General features: G+C 42.6%; 1 protein-coding gene across 1 annotated transcript; it reads right to left on the reverse strand.

Moving 5' to 3' along the window:
* Nucleotides 1-9425: 9425 nt before the first annotated feature.
* On the reverse strand, nt 9426-15366 carry LOC308367238 (small ribosomal subunit protein RACK1). The gene is made up of 8 exons (XM_080841087.1): nt 15152-15366; nt 12815-12986; nt 12562-12709; nt 12289-12384; nt 11261-11371; nt 10939-11079; nt 10177-10287; nt 9426-9537 (listed from the first exon to the last, which is right to left on the reverse strand). The coding sequence occupies exons 1-8, from the start codon at nt 15258-15260 to the stop codon at nt 9472-9474; spliced, it is 954 nt and encodes a 317-aa protein (XP_080697213.1). The 5' UTR covers nt 15261-15366; the 3' UTR covers nt 9426-9471.
* Between the last annotated feature and the right edge of the window lie 8290 nt (nt 15367-23656).

Here is a 23656-nt window from a genome sequence, read left to right on the forward strand (position 1 = left end):
CCACAGGCTCTTGACCAGTCTTCCTCCGTGTTCGCTCAGATCCTGAGCTAGGAACCCGACCATCACGGTCTCCATCCATACCATCCGGCAAGGAGTCTTGTCCATTAACTGAGGCAGAGTCGTCGCTTGACTTGGACACTTGAACGGAAGGCAGGGATGAACCTGGGTCAGAGAACACACTTGTGTCGTCTACAGGCAGGAAATTCACCAACATCAAGAGGTTTCGGTGGACCACTCTTTCCCGTCTAGTGACCGTGTCCTGTATCTTGTAAGTGTGCGTTTCAGTGTTCCTACCCACCACGGTATACACAGTTGATTCCCAGCGATCAGCAACCTTTCTCTTTCCTCTCTCCCTCTTGTTGGCTACCAACACACGGTCACCAACATCGATGGTGGGCCCTTTTGCTCTCTTGTTGTAGAGCTCAGTGTGACGGTGCTGTTCTTTTGTGACATGTGCCTGGGCTATCAGCATGGCATCCTTTAGATCTTTTGTAAGGGACACCACATACTTGTCATAACTGACCACAGCTGAATCATTCAGGACAGTGCGGAAAAGCACATCAACTGGTAGACGAGGAGTCCGTCCGAACATCAAAAAGAAAGGAGCATATCCTGTTGTCTCATGAACCGTGCTGTTGTACATGAATGTCAACGTCTGAAGACGCCTTGGCCAGTTGGCTTTCGTGACAGGAGTCAGTGCACGGATCATGTTGCCTAGAGTCCTGTTAAAACGTTCCACGCTTCCATTGCCCATAGGATGATAAGGGGTGGTATGTGATTTCCTTATACCAGACACTCTGAGCAGCTCACTGATCAGCTGACTCTCAAAGCTGGCCCCTTGGTCGCTATGGATACGCTCTGGGAACCCGTACACACAGAAGAACTTGTCCCAGAGAATTCTGGCCACCTGCTTGGCTGACTGGTCTTTGCAGAGGAACGCCTGGGCCATTCTTGTAAAATGGTCGGTCAACACCAGTACATCGACCGACTTGTTGCTTGCATCTTCAGCCGACCAAAAATCAATGCAAACGAGCTGGAGTGGCCTGGTGGACGTGATGCTCTCCAGGGGCGCCCTGTCAGCAGGTTCGGCTGCCTTGCTGACAATGCAACGCTTGCAGCTGCGGACATAGTCCCTCACCTCTCTGTCGAGACTGAGCCAAAAGAATCTCTGCCTAGCCAGCCCGAGACTTCTGAATTGGCCCTGGTGACCAGCATCGTCGTGGATACCCCTGAGGACAGCAGCTTTAAGTGACTCAGGAACCACGTATTGATGACGTTTAGTCTTGTTAGACAGGTCTCTTGAAACTCTGAAGAGTATTCCATTGTTCAAAACAAGCTTCTCCCAGTGCTTCAGGTATCTTAAAGCTGTGACTGATTCTCTAGCTCGTTCTCTCCTCGAGGGTCTACGACGTCTTTCTACATAATACAAGACTCGAGAAAGGGGTCTGTCTTTGAGCTGTTCATCACGTAGTTCCTTCTCTGTATAGGCAGGGAGTGAATCTTGACCTCCTGGGATCAGCTGTGGCACATGGTGCAGAGCAGCAACGGCACGGGTTCTTGCTCCAGTCTCCCACTCGTTGTGTGACTGCAGAACAGCAGATATCTCATCCCTTCCAATGGACTGAGTGTAGACCTGTAGAGCAGCGGGCATACTCTCAGAACTGTCTGGTTGTGGGTCCCCATCACGGGCAGCAGAGCAGCGGAAGGTGTCCTGAACAGAATCACTTGTCACACCCTGGACCTCAGAAAGAAGACTTCTGAAAGGCTCTTGAACAAGTCTGAGACCGACTCCCTGCTTCACAAAGGGCACACGGCTTAGAGCATCTGCAACAACATTCTGTGGACCTGGAACGTACTTGATATCGAAGTTGTAGCCGGCTAACTTGGCCACCCAGCGTTGCTCACAGCAATCCAACTTTGGCTTTGTCATGATGTGAGTCAACGGATTGTTGTCTGTCCACACCGTGAATGTATGGCCTTTCAACCAATGGCTGAACTTTTCGCAAATGGCCCATTTTAAGGCTAAAAATTCTAAACGGTGTGCTGGGTAATTTTTCTGAGACTGAGAGAGTGACTTGCTGGCAAATGCAATGGGCCTTGTCCTGGTTTCTCCCTCCCTGATCTGTGACAAGACGGCGCCAATGCCGTCAAGGGATGCATCGACAGACAACATGAAAGGACGGGTAAAGTCAGGGTGGGCCAATACAACTGTGTCAGCCAGTGACGATCTCAGCTTCTGGAAAGCCTGTTCCATGTCGGGGGTCCAGTCAGATGCACTTAACTTCCTGCTTTGTGATCTTTGTTTATGTTTCTGTTTATCTTTACTTTTACGTTTCTGTCCTGACAACAGAGAGAAGAGGGGTTTGGCAACGGCAGAGTAATTGGGTACAAAGTGTTGGTAATAATTGATCATTCCCAGGAAAGACCTGACCCGTTTTGCTGAGGGCGTCACGCCATCTGCTTCCATGAGGTCAGCACTCGCCATCTTCATGATGCCCTCAATCTTACTAGGGTCAGTTGACACACCTGATTCATCAACTATGTGGCCAAGGAATTTTACAGACTTGCGCAGGAAAAAGCACTTCTTGGGGGCCAGTTTCAAGTTGTGGTTGCGCAGTCTGCTAAACACCATCTCCAAGCGTTGCAGAGCAGTCTCCTCATCTGGAGCGAAGACAAGCAAATCATCTAAGTAGCAAAGCAGACTCAGATAGTTTTGATCCCCAAAAATGCTAGTCATCATGCGCATAAAACTTCCAGGGCTGTTGCAGAGGCCTTGGGGCAAACGATTGTACTCATACAAGCCTGTTGGAGTGGTGAAGGCAGAGTACTTTTTGTCATCTTCGTGCAACGGCATGTTGTAGAACCCAGAGGTCAAGTCCATTGTACTGAAAAGTGAGTTTCCCCCAAGCGCCGCTAAGCAGTCTGCCTGGTGAGGGAGAGGGTGGGCATCTTTAAGAGTACGCTTGTTTAACCAGCGGAAATCGGTACAGACACGAAGATCCCCATTCTTCTTCCATACTAGAACTAATGGAGATGCATACTCACTGGTGGACTTCCTGATAATCTCTTTCTCCTCCATCTCACTCAGTACTTGGCGCAGCTTCTGATATTGACTGGGAGGCACACGTCTGAATGGTAGGCGGAACGGCCTGTTGTCTGAGAGGTGTATACGGTGGACGAACCCCTTTGCCTCTCCGCAATCTAGATGATGGCGTGAAAAGATATCACTATAGCGCACAACCAGTTCAGTCAGTTTGTCTTTACACTGTCCAGACACATCATTAAAGCTTATGTCAACCTCACTCAGTCCGACTGAATTGAGCCTTTCTTCAGCAGAATACGATTTGTTCTCAGAGGGACTTTCCACTAATGAACAACTGTTTAATGGGAGTTCTGCTGTGTGTGTGTCATCCATGTCTTCAAGAGCAATGCAGGGGAAAACGTCAGCTAACTTAGCGTTGCGTCTCACCAAGACCGGCTTGTCTGAGGTGTTAATGAGCTTTAATGGAATCCATCTGTCGCCCCACAACGACGTCACCATTCTCGCCACCAGAATCCCTCTCGGAGCTGAGCGGCATGAAGTGAGCTCTGTCATCACAGTACTACCAGGGGACACAGGAGTAGACTTGGGCAGCTTCCCCCACAACAGGTACTCACGACCAGGTTCAAGGCACACAGCTGAGTTGCTTCTGACAGTGCCTATCTTGTATGGAACCTCCTCACCTCTCCAGCGGTCCATACCAGCGAGCATAGAGAGGAACCGCTCAGACTCTGGGTCGCCAGCAGGACAAGGGGCAGATACAGCTTTCCAGTAGGCGTCACATTGCTTATACTGGCGAAGAATATGCTTGATGACGTTGGTGCCCAATATCATCTCATCATGCTGGCCTTGGACGACGAGAGTGGGAACCGTGACCTTGCAGCCATACACCTCCATCTGCAGATAGACAGCTGACTTAGGCATGACACGGCGACCACCACAGCCAATGAGGACGACATCTGTGCTGAACCGATCATGTGCTTCAATTACACCAGCTTCTCTTAGCTTAATTTCGGCAGTCTCACTGATGGTGCAAGCCATAGAGCCACTGTCTAGCATTGCATTCAAAGTCACTTTATCACCGATTGACACAGGTGTGTAGAAAAGACTGTCACTGCCACCAACTTTGTGTATGTTCTGAAAGACAACTTGAGTGTTATTACATGAAATCTTGTTTGTTGCGTAGATGATCTCTGCATCTGAAATATCTTCACAGTGGGAGGACGTTTTAAGACCCATACTTTCTCCCCTTGAATATGAGTCAACTAGTTTCCCTTAAACTGAGAGGAAGACTTGGTGGGGCATACTGTCTTTGTATGACCCGGGGCTAGACAGGCAAAACACAGCTTCTCTGACATGCAGTGGGTTACGGTGGAGTGCTTACTGTCATTACAGACACGACAGGCCTTCTCACGATTACCACTCTGGAATCTTCCTCCACGGGGAGCGATACCACGCTGCTCCACTCTGCCCATCATCTGCTCTAACATCGACATCATGCGAGAAACAATCCTTTCCTCAGCCTCTTGAGTGTTCTGTAAGATAGCTGGCATAGAAGAGTTAGAGGGAGGGCCTGGTGTCTGAGGTGAGGCATGGCTCTGACTCAGGGCAGTGATGGAGGGGGAACCCTGTGTGTGGCTCACTGGGCTAGTAGCTGTGGCAGAGGTAAGAACGGGGCACTGAGTGTCACACTGCTCAGGCAAAGTCCAACTGTATGCTGCCGGGCTACACTGGCTGGCTAATGTTGCAGTATTGCTTTTTAACCCTCCACAGGCTCTGCGGGAGGCTCTCAACTCCCTTTGATGTTCATTAATTCTCAATTGTATGTCCTGAGCACTCCACTCATGAATGGGCTTACACTTGAACATAGATGAAAGTTCAGGGTCGGGGCAATGCTTGACAAACATGCGAGCTATCTCCTCATCTGAGCTGTCCATCTGCCTACCTTGTCTACGGAGGCCTTCGTCAGCAAGGTCAGCAGCTCTGTTTATCCTCAACCAGTAGTCAACTGGGCTCTCGCTAGGTCGAGGCAGGGTGGAGTAAAAATCTGCTAATGGAAGACATGACGATGCATCACTGAAATACTGAAGGAGAATATCAAAAATACGGGTGGGGTTCAGAGTCACATCAAGAGTTTTGTCGCTACGCAAGGCAACCTTCACAATATCTCTTGCTTTTCCCATCAGCTTCCCCATTATCTCTTCAGCCTGCTCTGCCACGGGACACTTATGCTTCTTGAGATAAGCTTTAGTCATGTCAATCCAGTCCTGGACAGGGTATTTGTCAGAACCGTCACCTCTGAATAACTTAGGCTCTTTGTCTGATTTTACATGCACAGTAACGTGTGAGTCTGTCTGTCTAACAGTGCTTGAGTCACTGCCTGTGTGTGTGGGTGATGTGTTGAGAGGTGCGCCACTCTGGTGTACACTGTCTACATTAACTACACCAGCAGACAACAACCTGGCTACAATGGACTCACCAATCTGAGCACCCAACTGCCCCATCATACCTGTGAGATGGTCAATAGCGGCGGCATCAACATTGCTACCGGGTGTGGATGTGAGAGGACCCTCCCCCATGAACTGGCCAACAGGAGTACAACCTGGGTTTTGACTTAACCCTGTACCCCTACCGCTGTCAGCTAATGACTGGGAATAACCTGCCTCCCCACTGAACAACCCACGTCCCACAGCACCACTATCAAAACCTTGCCAGGCACCCAACATACCCCTCCCTTTTGGTAGAACTGGACTAGCAAAGTTATCTCCTACATTACTGTAACCTAGTTTCTCAGCCATAATGGCAAGTATCTGCGTTGTGTATTTTTTTTTTTTTTTTTTTGTAAAACGAAAATAATTAATGCCAGAGAAAATAAATTCTATATTACTGGATAATTATATAAAAACTATTTTTTTTTTATCCAAAAATTAGAACAATATATACATATCCCTACACTGCACAACCATATACAAAGTTAATTCGAACCACACTTGATCTTGCACCCTTGATGTTGGATCTCCACACAGCATCCACGGCGATCGGCGTTCAGGCTGATCTTTGAGATCGACGGGTCACGGCACCAGTGTAACGGTTCTATTGCAGTCAGGGACGGAGACGGATTTGCAGCTTTTCAACTTTATTCTGATGATAAACAAACAACGGATGACATACGAGTATCGCTGACAGGCATATTTCTTCTGTCTCGCTATATACACATTATCACACAAAAGCAAACCAGTGCACAAACAAACAATTAAAGCAACAATGCACGCATAACACACACATGTTGGCATTGGAGCGTCATACCTGATGATAAACAAACAACGGATGACATACGAGTATCTGCACAAGTGAAACAAAATAGAAAACACGTCAGGTTCAGTATGGCTATTAGTATACTATTCTATATTTAGCTAGCTTCGGAACGTGAGTAGTGGAAGGTTCCCAGTGTTCTAGCTTGCTAATCTCCGTGTGAACGATGAACCTCGTGTTCAAGAAATATTATATAATCAAACTTTCTGCCCATTAACAAACTTACATTACAAACCATCACATTACATACTTATTATAGAAAATACAAATTACATGTCGAACTTCTCGACATTTATTGCATCTAGCTATCTAAAAATGTACAAATTGTGATGGTCATTTTTCGTTATGGACCTACCGCTGACAGGCATATTTCTTCTGTCTGATTATGACAACGACATATGAATATAATAACTTGCAGACCTGCAGTACGTCACATCCCCAAAGGTGGCTCCAAAACACCAACAGTAATAAAACACGCTTATTTATGGCGAAACTCAAACTCTATTTACATTTAATCTATTTGCATTTATAACTCCGTTACACCACAGCACTGAAACTGCTCTTACTTAAGCGACCTCAGACTATATTGGGTTGCAAATAAGGTCTCAATCCTTGTCCTCTAGACCTAAGTGCAGTGTTTGATCATGATATCCTTATCAATTGTCTTGAAAAGTTAGTTGGGCTTTCTGACTGTTAAACTGGTTCAGAACATACATCAAAGGGGAGAAGTTTTACGTCAGGCTTGGAGGTCATCATGTGTCAGTAACATTTCGAATTTATTTTAAGGTCCTTCTCCTTATATACAAAGCCCTTAATGGGTAAGGACCAAGTCACATTGCAAACTCCCTAGGCAAATACTTGCTTTCAAGAACCCTGCGATCATCTCATGCTGGTTTATTGGAGGTTGCCAACAACAGCCGTAAGAAAATCGGGGACGCAGCCTTTGTCAATTACGCCCCAAAGCTATGGAACATACTGCCTATAGAAATCAAGGAAGCCAGATCCCTGAACTAAAAAAATCATCTCTTCACCTTAGCCTTAGCCTTTAACCTGTGAAAAGTTTAGGGTCTCACAGACAATTTGTTTTCCATGAAAACTCAAACTTTTATTTATCACATGAGTTGCCAAATGAATAGAAAATAGTCAAGACATTGACAAGGTTAGAAATAATTATTTTTATTTGAAAAATTCATTTTGTTCTTCAAACTTTGCTGTTGTCAAAGAATGCTCCATTTGCAGCAATTACTTCATTGCAGACCTTTGGCATTCTAGCTGTTCATTTGTTAAGGTAATCTGTAAAAATGTCACCCCACGCTTCCTGAAGCACCTCCCACAAGTTGGATTGGCTTGATGGGCACTTCTTGCGTTCCATACGATCAAGCTGCTCCCTCAACAGCTCAATGGGTTTGAGATCTGACTGCGCTGGCCACTCCATTACAGACAACATACCAGCTGACTGCTTCTTCCCTAAATAGTTCTTGCATATTTTGAAGGTGTGCTTTGGGTCATTGTCCTGTTGTAGGAGGAAATTGGCTCATATCAAGCGCTGTCCACAGGGTATGGCATTGCAAAATGGAGTGAAAGCCTTCCTTGTTAAAATCCCTTTTACAACTCTCCCACTCTACCAGCACCAAAGCAGCACCAGACCATCACATTACCTCCACCATGCTTGACAGATGGTGCAGGCACTCTTCCGGCATCATTTCCCCTGTTTTGAGTCTCACAAATGTTCTTCTTTGTGATCCAAACACCTCAAACTTTGAATTGTTTGACAACACTTTTTTTCCAATCTTCCTCTGTCCAATGTCTGTGTTCTTTTGCCCATATCAATCTTCTAAGGCGATTTGCAAACACAATGTACCATTCAAACACTGGAGGGATATTTGCTACAAATGGGCCTCTAAACACCTATGCAGATATTTCATTAAAAACCCCAGACGTTTCCACCTAGATTAGTCATTTACCACATTAACAATGTATAGTGTATTTCTGATTAATGTAATGTTATCTTCATTGAAAAAAACAGTGCTATTCTTTGAAAAATAAGGACATTTCTTAGTGACCCCAAACTTTTTTGTATATAATATATGAATATATATATATATAAACATTTTTTATTTGATTTGTTGATCTTCATGGTGATCTTACGTGATAAAGGGGTTAAACTATATCTCTGCAGTTTTATTTTATTTATTTCTGTTTTCATGTTCATTTTAGTTGATTATGTTTATTTGATGTCTATTTTTATGTTGATCATTGTGCACGTCATTTCTTTGCTGTTACGCACTTAGAGCTACATTGTTTTGTATGTAAGGTGCTATAAAAAAGTTTATTATTATTATAAGAAATAAGGACATAACCATCACTCATTGTGTTCATTGAGGCCTAATCTGTTAAATTCTGCAGACCTGTAAAAACATACAAAACAAACCAAGCACTTGTTTGAGAAGTCTTTGTTTCAAAAACCTGTAATGAAAATGAGCTTGAAGAAATGGCTTGATATAACATGCTCAAGTTAACCAAGTGCAGTCTTATACACCAGTCCAGCAATACAGCTTTGGTTAATGAAGGTTACAATATTCCGTATTAGTTTAACTTATTTAGATAGCTGTTGATTAAACTGTGTGTTAATTATGGAGGCAGCAGTTTGTAGTGCTGTTTAATTGTATTGTGTTGTTTTTTGCTTCGATTTTAAAAAAATTACCAAAAATAAGACACTGTGCAATGTAAAAACCCCGTTACTGTAACTGAAAAACACATCTTAGGTGTCCGAGCCAGTTATGTAATTTTAGCATGCTGCTACCCACAAGGTAAACAGCGATGGATTGCATCAATCACAGCCCTGCGGTCATCGTCATTTTTACGGATAGTAAGAACATTTGGGAGGTGCCGATCAGGTCAGGGAGAAGTGCTCGGACTGGTTTTGCAACGGGGCAGAGGGCTCTCCGTGTCTGCTGATACGGACAACCATAGATCATGCTTGAACCTCACATACGAATCCCATAAATGAGAAGTGATACATTTCTCACTTTTCCATAACAATAAAGAAACAAACTCACTTAGACAACAGAAGTTATTCTTCAGAAAAATTTATTGAAGACAGGAATCTCAGGAAACCTTTATCGTGTTCCAATGGTGACTTGCCACACTCTGATGAGGTTGTCAGTGTAGCCGGCAAACAGGGTCTGTTGTAGGGGGGGAGAAAATAAAAAAAAATATACCACCATATACATAATTTGTTTTAAAAAGATTTTACAAGACTTGGGACCTGATGTATGGAGGATGTATATGCATAAAATGATGCTCAGCAATTTCATGGGTAGAAGCTGTATTTGATAATTTACAACTCTTTGCACCTGTGGTATTGCAGGATTTCAAAGGAGTTTGTGATTCAATGCCAAGGAAGGATTCAATAACCTTCTAAACAGAGTGCTGTTTTAAGGCTCCCAGTCATGAATCACAAGATCAGATCAATATTGAAGCAACAAGATGGAGAATCCCTGATTTGAGGCACAAATGTATTCGCCATCACATTTAAGATTCTACCATCAGCGGCCATTCAGAAGTTTCATTATTATTGAAACCAGAGTTTTGATAGTGTTGTAGATCCTTCATACATGAGGCCCTCAAGTTGGTGAATGAACCCATGTAGTCCCCCTCATATTTGCAGGACTATCAGCAAAGAAATTCAGATAATCAAGTGATTAAGATATAATCATAGGAGGTACCCAGAATGCACTGGGGCAGTGATGAGCATTATGGGCCATGAAGAGCACCACAACATTGCCATATCCAAAGTTATTCCTACAACAAAAATTACATACCTGTCCATCTGCAGACCAGGCCAGGGACGTGCACTGTGGCGGTTCAGCCTTGCTGTTGGTGCTGATGACTTCCTGTCTCAGTTCATCAACAATGATCTTGCCCTCAAGGTCCTGTTATATACATAAATATATACCAATATTAAATAAGGAGCATGTAAGTATAATTATAAATGATTAAAGGCCATGGTTCCTTAGTGAAGACTTTGCCGAAGCTTAATTATGTAGAAGCGATAGACCCACTCAAAGTCCATGAACACAAATGTTGCTGTGGTAGCAAGGATAAAGATATGGAAGTCAGGGCTGAGACTGAGTGTGATCAATCGCAATTTGTGCAATCTGATGTTGCGCAACAAGCCTGGTGGGTGTAACTGCCATTCATTCATGGGTAATTAAGCTTATGGCCTGCTTTGATGCCACAATAGTATAGAACTGAGTGTACATTTTAAAAACACAGTGCAGTTTAAGTTCCGCCGCTCAAAGCAGTCATCTAACTCCAATACTTGTACAATACACCATCATCTTGAATTTAAACAAAATGTTAAGCGAAAAGGAAGACTAACCGGAATCGAATAACATCTTTTACATGTCAGACGTAAAAGAAATGCTAGCAGAGTTGAGGATAAAGCTAAAAGCCAAAATGGTTATCAAAATGCACATCCCTAGAATTTGATCATAACAGTGACAAGCAATCCCTAGGATCTGCTTCAACCACCATTTCAAACTCCTTCACCAAACAGGGCAGTTGAGCTGCGATCATCTTACCCAAATCTTGATGCTGGGGCCAGTGGCAGCACAGAGCCAGTAGCGGTTGGGGCTGAAGCATAGAGCGTTGATGACATCTCCGCTATCCAGGGTGTAGAGGTGCTTTCCCTCATTCAGGTCCCACAGCATGGCCTGACCATCCTGTAAAACAATGTGACCTAGTCAGTGATCGCAATTACACTGTCCACATCAGGAAGACTTACATAGATTTGAGTCAGAAACAGCCTCTTTATCATCACAGAGATTCAGGGTTAGAACAAAATGTATACATCATACTCAGACATCAAATGGTGAGGGCAGTAGCCATGGTATGACAAGTTACCTTTCCACCTGAAGCACAAAGAGAGCCATCAGGGGACACGGTCACCGTGTTCAGGTATCCAGTATGGCCAATGTGGTTAGTCTTCAGCTTGCAGTTAGCCAGATTCCATACCTGTAATAATATAATTAAAGAAGTCATTGCATCATACAGAGCACCGTCATTCTTATTTGATAACCATACATCTGTAAGATGCAAATATGCTGTTATTTATTACAACAAACATCTTCATCCAACCCTTTTCTCAGGAATAAATTAAGGGTAGCTCTCATTTTTAAGGATGATCATATTACAAATTATAACACATTAACACATAGAAAAACACATTTCCAGCAAAAATAAGTTAAAATCGGTACAAATTCAGTCAGGGAGGTAGGTGACCATAGATTGAAATTGTCTGTTGTAAAGTAGAGAACTGATTTTAAGAGTGTGGAAACAATATGCAGACTGTCCCCAGCTCAAAGTGTACACAAGGGACCTTAAGCACAACACATCACTGAGATATAAGGTAGTATAGGGAAACAGAAACCATGTTTTTTTAAGCCCTATGCTACCATAGCCATCACCAGCAAAATATCTGGGAAGAATGAGACCATGTCCAGGGGTTTAAGGGAAGAAGCAGCATTCCTATACATAACATCTACATAGTCCAACAGACATGAAAACTGCTTCATATGTACTGAACAACTTCACGTGCTGAGTGACCCATCTGACTTTTTGTAAATGTGACTTGACACCAGCAGTCAAAACCAGCACCCATTATGTGTTAGCTTTTTACACATTACACAGGTCTCCACAGCCTGCTCTTTGCCAAAAACAGGGCTCAACTACCCTTAAAAGTGAAAAAGGGCTAGTAACTATTCAGTACCTAACAGCCACAGTAATAATGACATCAGGAAATCATAGCTGGGCTCTTCCGGGAGTGCTTCCTTGGTTTAGCCTTGTTTTCCATTTTCATGTTGAAATCACAATCAAATAACTGACCAATCATATATAGATGATACAGCCATTTCACACTCAGCATCACTCACCTTGACCATTTTGTCCCAGCCACAAGACACAATGATGGGGTTGCTGCTGTTGGGGGAGAAGCGCACGCAGGACACCCACTCTGTGTGGCTCTCATCCTGCAGAGTGATTGTTCAGAAAAAGCATTTCAATGCAACACATCCATCTTAAAATTGAAGCTGAAGCACAAGACAATCATCTTTCATTTTGGAAGCTTAAATGGTGTTATTGACTTCTATTGTTTTTCCTCACTTGCGTCAACTAAACACATTACAGTTCCAACTCATCTGACTCACCTGAATGGTGTACTTGCATACTCCCAAAGTGTTCCAAAGCTTAATGGTCTTGTCCCGAGATCCAGAGACAATCTGGCGATTGTCAGCAGAGAAGGCAACACTCAGCACATCCTTGGTATGTCCCACAAAGCGGCGGGTTGTGGTTCCACTGCACACATCATATTAAAAACAGCATTTGAACAGTTTCTTTTCAGTGTTTGCATATAATGTTCAATGTCTCAAGTTTGTGCTGCCACACAGACACATCACTTACGTAGTAAGGTCCCACAGGCGGAGGGTACTATCCCAGGAGCCAGACAGGGCAAACTGGCCATCAGAGGAGATGACTACATCACTCACAAAGTGAGAGTGACCCTTCAGAGCACGCTGGGGGATTCCGTAGTTGGTCTCGTCACGTGTCAATTTCCACATAATAATAGACTTGTCTGCAAAAAGACAAATCCAGAAACAATCAAGATGGGTTCATTTTAACCAATCCAAAAACTTCCTGAAGGCAGGATTGGAAAAGTGATGTATATTTTTGGCAAACAGTACAGACAAAAGCAAAAGTTTGGGGGAGGCCTTACAAAAAGTGTAACAATGTTGGCATTCACGTTTAGACATGGAACATGTGGACACCACTCAATCCAATACCGAAAAGTATTAAATATGCCCAATTTCAGCCGCCTAGTAGACAAAGTTTCTTTCTCTGATCTTCGGTTGCCTTGTAACATATGGTCACTAGCAGAAAGGGGGATGAAGAGCCGCTGAGCTATGAGAGTATTTAAACTGGGTAACTAACTTCTCAGATCAAATTTTAGGGCATTGGCTTACAGACTCAACACCACGTATGTTATAAGTCATGCTACGGTAATGTCGTTTGTAAATGTATCTTGAAGGTTTCAAGTTGGCTATGGACACAGGACGTGGGAGCCTCAAGACTCTTAAAGACCAGACGAAGTTGTGGTGCAAGCACCAGCATCCCAACCATGTCCAGAGCCCACTGGGACCCTGGTTTGAACCTTAGTCCCCATCTCTCCCACCCATTTTTTGACTCCATCTGTTCCAAAAAAGGGACTCCAACAGGGTAAAGAACTACAGCAAAATGTCCATTATGGCCAAATTAACTTTATATCCTTAACAATGTGAAAATAGGCCCAGAAACAACCTTCCTTCTAACTCACCTAGCAGGTTGGTAACTGTCCCTTGACTAGCCTTGCAGTAAAATGAGCTTTGAACTGCTACATTATACATACTCATATTTCACTATTCTCAAACTCTTATTTTCTCAAATGTCAGGAATCAGTTTTATTCTTGAATCAGAGATAAAGTGATTCACAACTTTCTATTCTTTAGCCAGAGATGCACCAAACCGGCATCATAGAACTAGCAGCAACGGAAGTTGACAGTTGCATCACCTAATTTCACCTGGCAGAGGTGAAAAATAGAGAGAAACTGCACTAAATATTGATTTCAATTCTACAGCAACAGGCTAAAAGGGCTTTTCAAAACCTGTGTTGAGAGCCAGAGATAAACAAAACCTCCAATTCTAAAAAAGAAATCCCTCAGCGCTTTCCTTGTTCAGTTCCACATGTTGAAGGAACTGAACAGGCCAATCATAGTGATGCCTCACCAACACGCTCTGCTGTCAATTCAATCGGCAGAAAAGCCAGTGGTGCTGGACACACCTCAAAAACTAAGGTCAGAGTCAGACACTCAGTCATTGGCCAATAGTCAGCTTTCCATTTCAAACCCTAATGAGGAGCCCAAAACACTGCCTCCATGAAAGCTGGCGAAGACGGAATATAAAAAGTTCGTTTGGCAAGGTCTTTTGACCTACTCAATATAGCAAAATGTGTTACTCCATGTCAGATTTACATTCCCTGAAAGCATATAATATATAAATATATATATCTTTACCCATTATAAAAGGTGGGTGGGTGGGGGCTAGTTTAATACACCACTACAGCTACAGGTTAACTTTCACTTATGCTCGAGCTGGCAGAAGGGAGCCTGTCAAACGAGAGAGTTAATGATTCGGTTAACATCTGGATAGGAATGGCTGTTAAAGAATTCTGTTTCGCCAACACCATGTAAAATTGTCATTCGCTTAAGTTGTTTAAGTTGTGCGCACAAGCTTTGCATTGTATCGAAGTTTGAGCCTTCACCCGATGAAGTTGTTGCAACGTGCATGCCCCATAGTGCAACATTAGCTTGTATACACATTGATTGAATAAAATCTGGCAAGTGTAGGTACATAAGAGTAATCTTCACGTGGCAGTAGCCATCAACAACTCCTCAATATCCACGATGCTACTGCAGATGCATTTAAGTCATCTGGCGTTACTGAGCTAACTTATGCCCCTAGCTAAGGTTGCTAATAATGACGTCCACCATGCCGATTGAGCTATTCGATTTAGCTAGCCAGAAATACAAGACAACAATGCGACGTTTACCGCTCGACATGCAAGTTGATAGACAGAAAGGAATATATAAGAGGAAAAACACAAACATTAGATTCATACTGAAGGCTTGTCCCATGGTCTTGTTTCCCCCAAGCCTCAACCAGGCAGGAACCGACCGCGCATGATCCTCACCGCGAAAAACTTACCTCGAGATGCGGACAGAATCATGTCTGGAAACTGAGGAGTTGTGGCGATTTGGGTGACCCATCCACTATGCCCTTTAAGGGTACCTCGAACCGTCATCTGTTCGGTCATTTTGGCGAGTGTAAAGGTGCCTCTGTAAAGAAGATGGAAACAGATTCTTTTGGAGGGACAAATCCTCCCTGTTCCTCTCACTATCAGGCACGAGAAAAAGGAAGTTCAAACCCGGAAGCACATGATTTCACTAGGATGGCAATTTTTCAGAGATGATGGGGCATGCACGACCTATTGCACCATTGACAGCGCCCTCTTGAGAGTTGGAGGGTTACAAAGTAACGATGTAATGTATACCAACGATGTCATCTTACATATACGATATATTAAATATGTGATCGTAACATCCTTACAAAATACCACAGCGAGAAAATCTAAGGAAGTTACATAAAAAGTACCCATACTGAGGTGAAGTCCTGTCCCCATCTGACACAAAGCATTATCACCTCAATGTCTAAACCCAATGAAATGAATTATCTTTACAATTTGTGCACTGAAGGGTTGATATACATAATAATTATAAATGACTGGCCTCAGTTTTTGATAAATGGGCAAAAATGTCTCCAAAACCATAATATATGAAGCTTAATTACACTTTATTAGAAACCAGGATATATCCATGATGGTTAAACCATCATTCATTGTGGCATTTTGTTCATTGAGGCCTAATCTGTTCAATTCTGCAGACCTGTTAAAATAGACAAACCAAACCAAGCACTTGTTTGAGAAGTATTTGTTTCAAAAACCTGTCATGAAAATAAGCTTGAAGAAATGGCTTGATACAACATAACCAAGCTGAAACTAGTGCTGTCTAATACACCAGTCCTGCAATAAATCTTTGCTTTATGAAGGTTATAATATTCTGTATTAGTTTAACTAATTTAGAGAGCTGTTTATTAAACTGTGTGTTAATTATGGAGGCTGCAGTTTGTAGTGCTGTTGAATTGTATTGTTTTGTTCTGACAAGTATTTCTGTAATTTTAACAACATGTCATGTTTCATGAACAAGCATGCAAACATCGAGGAATATGAATTTTAATTTGTAAATGTGTGAACTTTAGTCTTTCCATCTTGCATGGTAGTTCCTAACCAGTGGTCCAGACTTGGTCCACTGAGTACCTCAGTGCCAAGGATCCCTTCCTTTACATTTCAGTTTAGGGAGGAACGTGTTAGTGAATATGTAAATACATTTGTAGTAAATGTGTTAACAATTGCATGCCTGTTCTAAGGGATACTTCAATGGAGCCATGGTGAAGGGGACAAGCGGAGTGAAGTGTGGGACATGTCCTGATCTGCTTTGTGTTGGCTGGTCTGGTTCTTTGGTTGTTGTGCTGCTTAGTTTGCCTGGTGTGGGATACAGACAGTCCATGGATGTTGCTATGGTTCCCAAGTGTGCCTCTCTCTAGATAAACCTGAGGGAAAAAAGAAACACAATAATTTATTAGCAAACATTATAAAAATGCCAGTCTGTACAATACCAAAAACATGACACTGACTCCAATGAAGCTTATGATGAATCAGTTGCATGTCATGACTTTCAAGGTGTGCAAAACAATGAGAAATTGATGTTATGATCGGCACAAGTGACTGCAGTGTGTGGAGGTTGAACAAACACTTTTGAGAACTTCTGATCTGAGAAATTGTACCGAAGCGACTGAGAAAAACTGTAAAACAAGTATTGACCTTTACCTTTGAATAAAAAGAAATGCAAATAAAGTGCCAGTTGCAAAATGCATTGTCATATTGCATGACCAATTTGGATTCTTATCGTGTAGTTGCTCTCGCCTGTAAAACAAGTCTTCAATGATGTCAGTTTGTGAAAGGGGCTTTCCTGAGATTTAGCACTCTGAGATTCTGCTTGAATGAAGAGTGCTCAACAAATAAAATTAATTATTATTATTATTATTTCCTGAAATGCTAAAGCTCACTATCAGAAGTAAAATGCATCATCCCAGGGACAGAGAGATCAAGGTTAATGTTAATATTCGCTGCCTCAGAACAGCCAATTTATCATTGACCAATCCGTATCACATATCATGGTTTGAACCTCTTAACAAATTAGGCCATACGTCAAAATGTGACTGATCTATGACCTACTCTAGCAGGTTGTATACTGTACCAAGTTGCATACCCACACAATCACTAATCTTTCAACTAAAACGGCATTGTAACTGGCCATTTATTGTGTGAGCCAATGGCATCATGTAATTAAAAATAACTCTTTCAAACCTTTTAAAAATTAGCTTCTACATCTTTAGAGAGATGCTTTGGACAAGTAGGAAGGTCATGGTCGATTTATGGTAAAGATGTTGCATTGTTTGTCATAGCCTACCTGATGCAGTTCCACTGTCAAACCATGTGGGTGACAAAAACAATAATTTGACTCACATGGGATAGATATCTTTACATGGACCAACTGCACCTCAGGAGACCACTCTGTTAAACTCCTAAAATTGGCAGACAACACATCAGTCATCAGTCATCGGCACCAGCACTGCCCCCCCCCCCCCCCCCCTCACCATACTCAACAGTACTGTGTTAGCTGTGGAATCCTTCAGGTTTCTGGGATCCACTATCTCCAGGAACCTGAAGTGCGAACCCAACATCAACACCATCATCAAGAAGGCCCAGCAAAGGATGTACTTCCTGCGCCAGCTTAGGAAGTACAACCTGCCTCAGGAGCTGCTGATCATGTTCTACACCGCAGTCATAGAGTCTATTCTGTGCACTTAAATAACTGTCTGGTTTGGATTGGCCACCAAACTGTACAAGAACAGACTCCAACGGACAGTCAGGTCTGCAGAAAAGGTCATTGGTGCCAACCTGCCCACCATCCAAGACCTGTACACCTCCAGAGTCAGGAAACGGTCAGGAAAAATCACTGCAGACCCCTCACACCCCGGACACAAACTATTCAAACGCCTCCCCTCTGGTAGACGCTACAGATCACTGTTCACAAAAACCACCAGACACAAAATCTGTTTTTTTCCCCTTCGCTGTCTCACTACTGAACAACTAACCCATAGTAGCATATATATTTATCCACTGTAGCATATATACTGTATTTATCCCTGCACTTCTTGCAGTCTCCACTTCTTCTTTGCACTATTGTTGTAACAATTCACAGCTCCTGTATATACTTTCTTAAACTTCATAGACCATTGCACTGTTTGTTTTTGTATTGTAATTGTTTTGTGTTGTGTTGTAATGTATATTTTGTGTAAGCACACTGAGAGCCAGTTTACCAAGTCAAAATCCTTGTTTGTGCAAACTTACTTGGCCAATAAACCCTGATTCTGATTCTGATATGATTATATGACAAACCTAAGTGTTGTAAAAATCCATGTTGTTTTCATACCTGAGATTCTGAAAGTAGACTGGGCAAAAACCAATGAGAGCAGCTAAGGGAAAGTGTTCAATGAAACAAAATAAACTATAAACAAGTATTTTACTAAATCTAGTAAAAAAAAATACAGTTTCTGAAAGATTTACAGGTAAGACACACAATTAATTAAAACAGGACAAATTGGGGTTAGAACGGGAAAAAAACTGTAATCATAAAGGCCGAATTATGCTCTGTTTTAGACGTAACGCGTAAGCACGTAAGATACACAACCCCCCCTTACGTGCTTAAGTGCGTCACCCAAAATTCCTGACTATGCGACTAAAACACTACGGCCCTACACAGCTCGCAAAGGCTGTGATTGGCCGGCTACCACAGCCTTTCACAGAGTCTCACGTTTCCAGGTTAATAGCATACAGTCTTTTTTAGACCAAGATATTTTTTTAAATCATGAATACCCTGCAGACCTCTCACAAGCCTTTTCTTATGGATTAGGAACAAACATAACAGAAGAGGTCCGAAGACATGAACTCCTTTACAAATCCTCTTTAAACACTTATAAGGACGCTCAAATTACCGTGAATATCCCACTCTCACCCGCGATTGTTTGGAGAGAATGTGGTCATTCACGAACAAAGGTACTTTCATATTCATTTTCCGCCACTTGTGAGTCATGGCGATATCTTTCATTGAGTTCATATTGACGTGAATCCATCAATTGCACCAGCGAGTTTGATAGAATGAGCCCGGTCTGCTCATATACAAAAGTTAACAGTAACCTGCCGTTACCTTGTGGCCAGCACCATTGTAGTTACAAGCATTGGCAACATGATGAGATTCTCTCGCCGTTTACCACCTCATCTTTGAATAATGTAACTCATAAACACATCGTTTTAAAGCCTGTCGCAGTCATTAAAAGATGTCAATAAACAAACTTTTGCGTCATGTGTCTTTTTCGCCACTGGTACTGAATTGCCAACATTTGTATTTTGTGTAACACATGTATTCATAACATCAAGCCTTTCGCCCACTACACTTTCATCCCCCGGTAAGTTTTTTTTCCTTTGTCCTGCTGCAATAAATAGGCTTACTTAACTCAAAATAAATCTACAGTTCTGGCGTCAATTTACTTTGCAACACGCAACACGGCTCACAAGCCTTGCAACACGGCTTTGCGTCTACAACGAACCTTAAATCAAACTTGTCTAAAACAAGTTCCTTGTGTAAATTACGTGCTTACGCGTTACGTCTAAAACAGAGCATAATTCGGCCTTAAGGGTCCTATGGACGTCACATAGTACCTCATAATTATGACTTACTATCTTATAACTATGACTTAGTATCTATTTTGTATGACTTTAACTCTCATAATAAAGAATAAATAGTTCAGTGGCTGCCCTAATTACCCAGCTGGGTTAACATTGCAACCCATTTTGCTGGATTAAAATATTTTTTTAGAGTGTGCTGCTCAGGTTTGTGGTTGGGCAAGTTGCTGTGTTAAGCACTTTTGTGCTACAGACAGCGCATGTGGTACCGTGAAGGAAGGCCTTGAAGGATCCCGGATACAACATGCAGCATGTGTTTTAGGCTGTCACCTGCCAGTTGAGTGTTGCTGTTGTATCCTGCTGCTCAGAATCTTTGGTTGGGCAGTTGTTATATTGGTTAGGTTGTTATGAGTACTTGCGTACTTGTTGGCTAATGTGGTAAATCCCCAGCCAAATTACAACGAATGTAACATCTTTTCCTGTGTAAAACTACAATTACAAAATGTACCACTGTAGTCTGGCCATATCATTGCTTGAGATTATTATATTGTTTAGTACATCTATCATGCTTGCCCTTGCCTGAACTACTCTTTATATCCATGCTCAGACTGGGCCCATAGTATCCACAGTGGAGGAGAACACGGGATAGAGACAGAGGTCACTATTTCTATTACTTGTATTTGAAATATGTGTTTCAATGACTTTGAGTATTTTGTAATTTGTATTTGTTAGGGCCGGGAAAAAAATCTAACGTAATTTGTAACAAAATACTTTGGAGTGGAGTAATTTTGTATTTAAAATACAAAATACTTTCTCCAGTGTTAAGCAGAAGGAGATTTTTTTTCTGTCGGATTCTACCACTAGACCGTCTACAATTACTCTGAATGTCATTGTCGAATCGGCAACAGTCAGGCAAAAGTGGTGCTTCAAATGGCCCGCCCCTTTTTGGGGCGAAATGGAAATCGCCCCAGATCTCTCTTATTGACTCTCGTGTTAAATCAATTTTTTTCACCGAACCGGGCTGTTTTCAAAAACTTAGACCCCGTTTACACGGTGGGAAAACATATATTTTTTCATGCGGTTTGGCCTTTCATTTACACGAAAACGGAGGTTTTATCACGGAAAACGATCATTTCTAAAAACTCCAGCCAAAGTGGAGATTTCTGAAAACTCTGTTTTTGTGTTTGCGTGTGCACTGGGTCAAACTGAGTTTTAGTTTCTCAAATGTCACAGTATGCGACTAAAAATGCATCACGTCATGTGAGCGTCCTATGTTTACAGTTAGTTTGCTTACTGATCATGGATGCGGTTAAGGTAGTGCTCATTTATACGTTATTGCAAACGCAGAATTGCATTCTTTCAACTCTATAACTGAATATCTCAACCCTTCCCCAGTGTGAGACTATTGGCTTTAACAATAGTATCCCCTGCACTTCCACCAGTGGACAACGAGTTTTACATTCCATCGTGTCTACCTGTTGTAGTAGCCCGGATAAACTTAAAGGATCCACCTAAATATAGGACTCATAGCCAATTTAATGGATTAGCCTGTAACATGGTGTTCTGGGCCTGAGGGTGGTTTGCAGTGTTTCACGGTGTGTTTTAAGTGGTGTGCAGTGGAGTGTTTCACCTGAGTGGAGTGGTGATTGGCACACTTTAAATGAGCACTTAACACAAACCTTTTCTATCGCATATTGTGTTGCATGAGCACTTATTGATCACAGGTGCGTAGCATTATGCCACTCCTCTCTCTATGTGTTTCCCCATCACAATGTTTCTATTTATACCCGGGTCCACAAGCTGACGGGAGATCTGTCTTACACTGTGTGTCCGCGATTTAAGGGTGGTACAGATGAGATTGTGGCTGAGGACTGCAGGCCATTGACCCTGTCCAAGCTGTGCCGTGACTGAGAACCAGAGAACGAGCAAGAGCGTCTTGCCGGGCCGTGTCCCGAGTGAACGGGACTGACGTGCACGACGCTGAAACAATTACGGACCTACCTGGACAACAGACAGACCCACTGAACTTTGAGTGCTGGCACTATTTTAGATACGAGCATTTTAATGTTTTATACCTCTTGTTAATTTCCAAATAAATCTATTTTATATTAAGAACGGTGTTGTGGTTTCCCTCGCACGCACTCTGATCTTTTGTCCGAGCCTCAGCCTCCCTTTTAGGGTGCGTTACAAGCCTACTTAAGCAAACCTACAGGTTTGGCATAATTCTGATGGCGCTTGGGGGCGTATATATGTGGGTTCATGTGAACAGAAACTTTTTTGAAAACGACCTTGTGTGTATGACGTTATTTTTGAAAACGGAGGGGCAGAAATATTCGTTTCTGTAAATACCCGGCTATGTGTAAATGTGGTCTTAGATAGCTGTCTTGATCCTTGTCAACTTATCTTCACTAGTACGCAGATTTAAAGGAGGCTCTTTCAAAGAGCGATCGAGTTGTTGCACTGAACGTTAGCCATATTGACACATGTGGCCGTTTCTATTACCGCGCACTTTACGATGTATACTGCAATACAGTGCGTAGTGCACACTAAGTACTTGCATCTGTAGTGTGTTCTGTCGCTGATTAGTGTTGTCTCAAATGGAACACTGCTGGACACAAAAGTGCAAGCCTTTTACCCATAAATCTGTGCACCAGCTTCCTCCAGCCAACTGAAAATTTTAAACAAAGATGGCGGACCAAACTCAGCTGGCAGCCGTGTTTTGTATGTAAATGTACATCTTTTGGTGTTTTCTCGCTTAGATTTTTCAAAAGTTACCGAGAAATAGGCACTGTACTATCAGATAACACCGTTATTTGGTAGAATGGTAGAAGTGATTTGCAAAGCGTCAGTCAGTCGACTTTCCAAACTGAAAAGCTACATAGCCAAGATGGCGTCCCTTTAGGGCGAGTAGTGTCCATCGCTTCACACTGCATTTTCTGACCGTTTGCAGTGCGCCATCCGGGTACTTTCAGTGCCCTGAATTCAGCTGGTTCTGTCAGTGGTTACGCCAAGCACTGAAAGTCAGTGTTTGAAGTTTGCAAGTGCGCAGTAACAGACACGGCCTGTGACTTGATCAAAGCCGTATGACGTCCTTATAGCAATTACGTATGACGAAAGCACGGTGGGGCGAGCCCTCCTGGCGGCATAGAGATTGCATTGAGAGCCCTTTTTTGTGATAACATGAGAGTCACACAGCTGCTGCCTGCAAACATATATATATATCAAGTTGTTGTCTTTTAATAGCTTTGCTTAGTTACACTGATATTCTGTGATTGTTCTTCCTTTTTGTGGGGTTCACCAGAGCTTTGTGTACATTATATAGCCCAGTACGTGAATGCTCTGCTATAGCCTACCAAACTGAAAAAACGGAAAATTTAAATACAAAATACATGTATTGTATTTGGCACCAGTATTTTGTATTTTATTTTGAGAGGTATTTGGTATCAAAATACATTTTGATGTATTTTTGCCCATCTCTGGATAGAGAGAGACAGAGAGAGAGAGAGAGAGAGAGAGAGAGAGAGAGAGAGAGAGAGAGAGAGCAAGAGAGATATGAGGAAAGAAAATGGGAGAGGGAGAGGATAGTAGGCAGAAGGAGTAGTGGAGAGAAAAACAAAAGTGTGTTGAGAGACAAGAGGAGTAAAGAATATGAGGCAGATGCGGAGGGAGGACATGAGATAGAATCGCTCTCCCCCCCTTGATTTATTTCTTAGTAGGCCCACAACCACTGCCTTACAATGTAATAGGCTACTTTATAGGCTAGTCTTTGACTATAGCCACGACAAAGCGCGTCGAGGATTTATTTTGCGTTATACATTTCTTCTAAAAGTAAATTAATCTGAGTGGAT

The sequence above is a fragment of the Sprattus sprattus genome (assembly GCF_963457725.1).
Source record: "Sprattus sprattus genome assembly, chromosome: 6".
Lineage (NCBI taxonomy): Eukaryota > Metazoa > Chordata > Actinopteri > Clupeiformes > Clupeidae > Sprattus > Sprattus sprattus.

Coding starts and splice junctions, on each gene's coding strand:
- LOC308367238 (XM_080841087.1), bottom strand. CDS start 15,260: ATGACCGAACAGATGACGGTTCGAGGTACCCTTAAAGGGCATAGTGGA. Junction 12,987..15,151: donor GATTCTGTCCGCATCTCGAG/GTAAGTTTTTCG, acceptor GTCTTTTTGCAG/ACAAGTCTATTATTATGTGG. Junction 9,538..10,176: donor CCTGGTCTGCAGATGGACAG/GTATGTAATTTT, acceptor CCCCTACAACAG/ACCCTGTTTGCCGGCTACAC.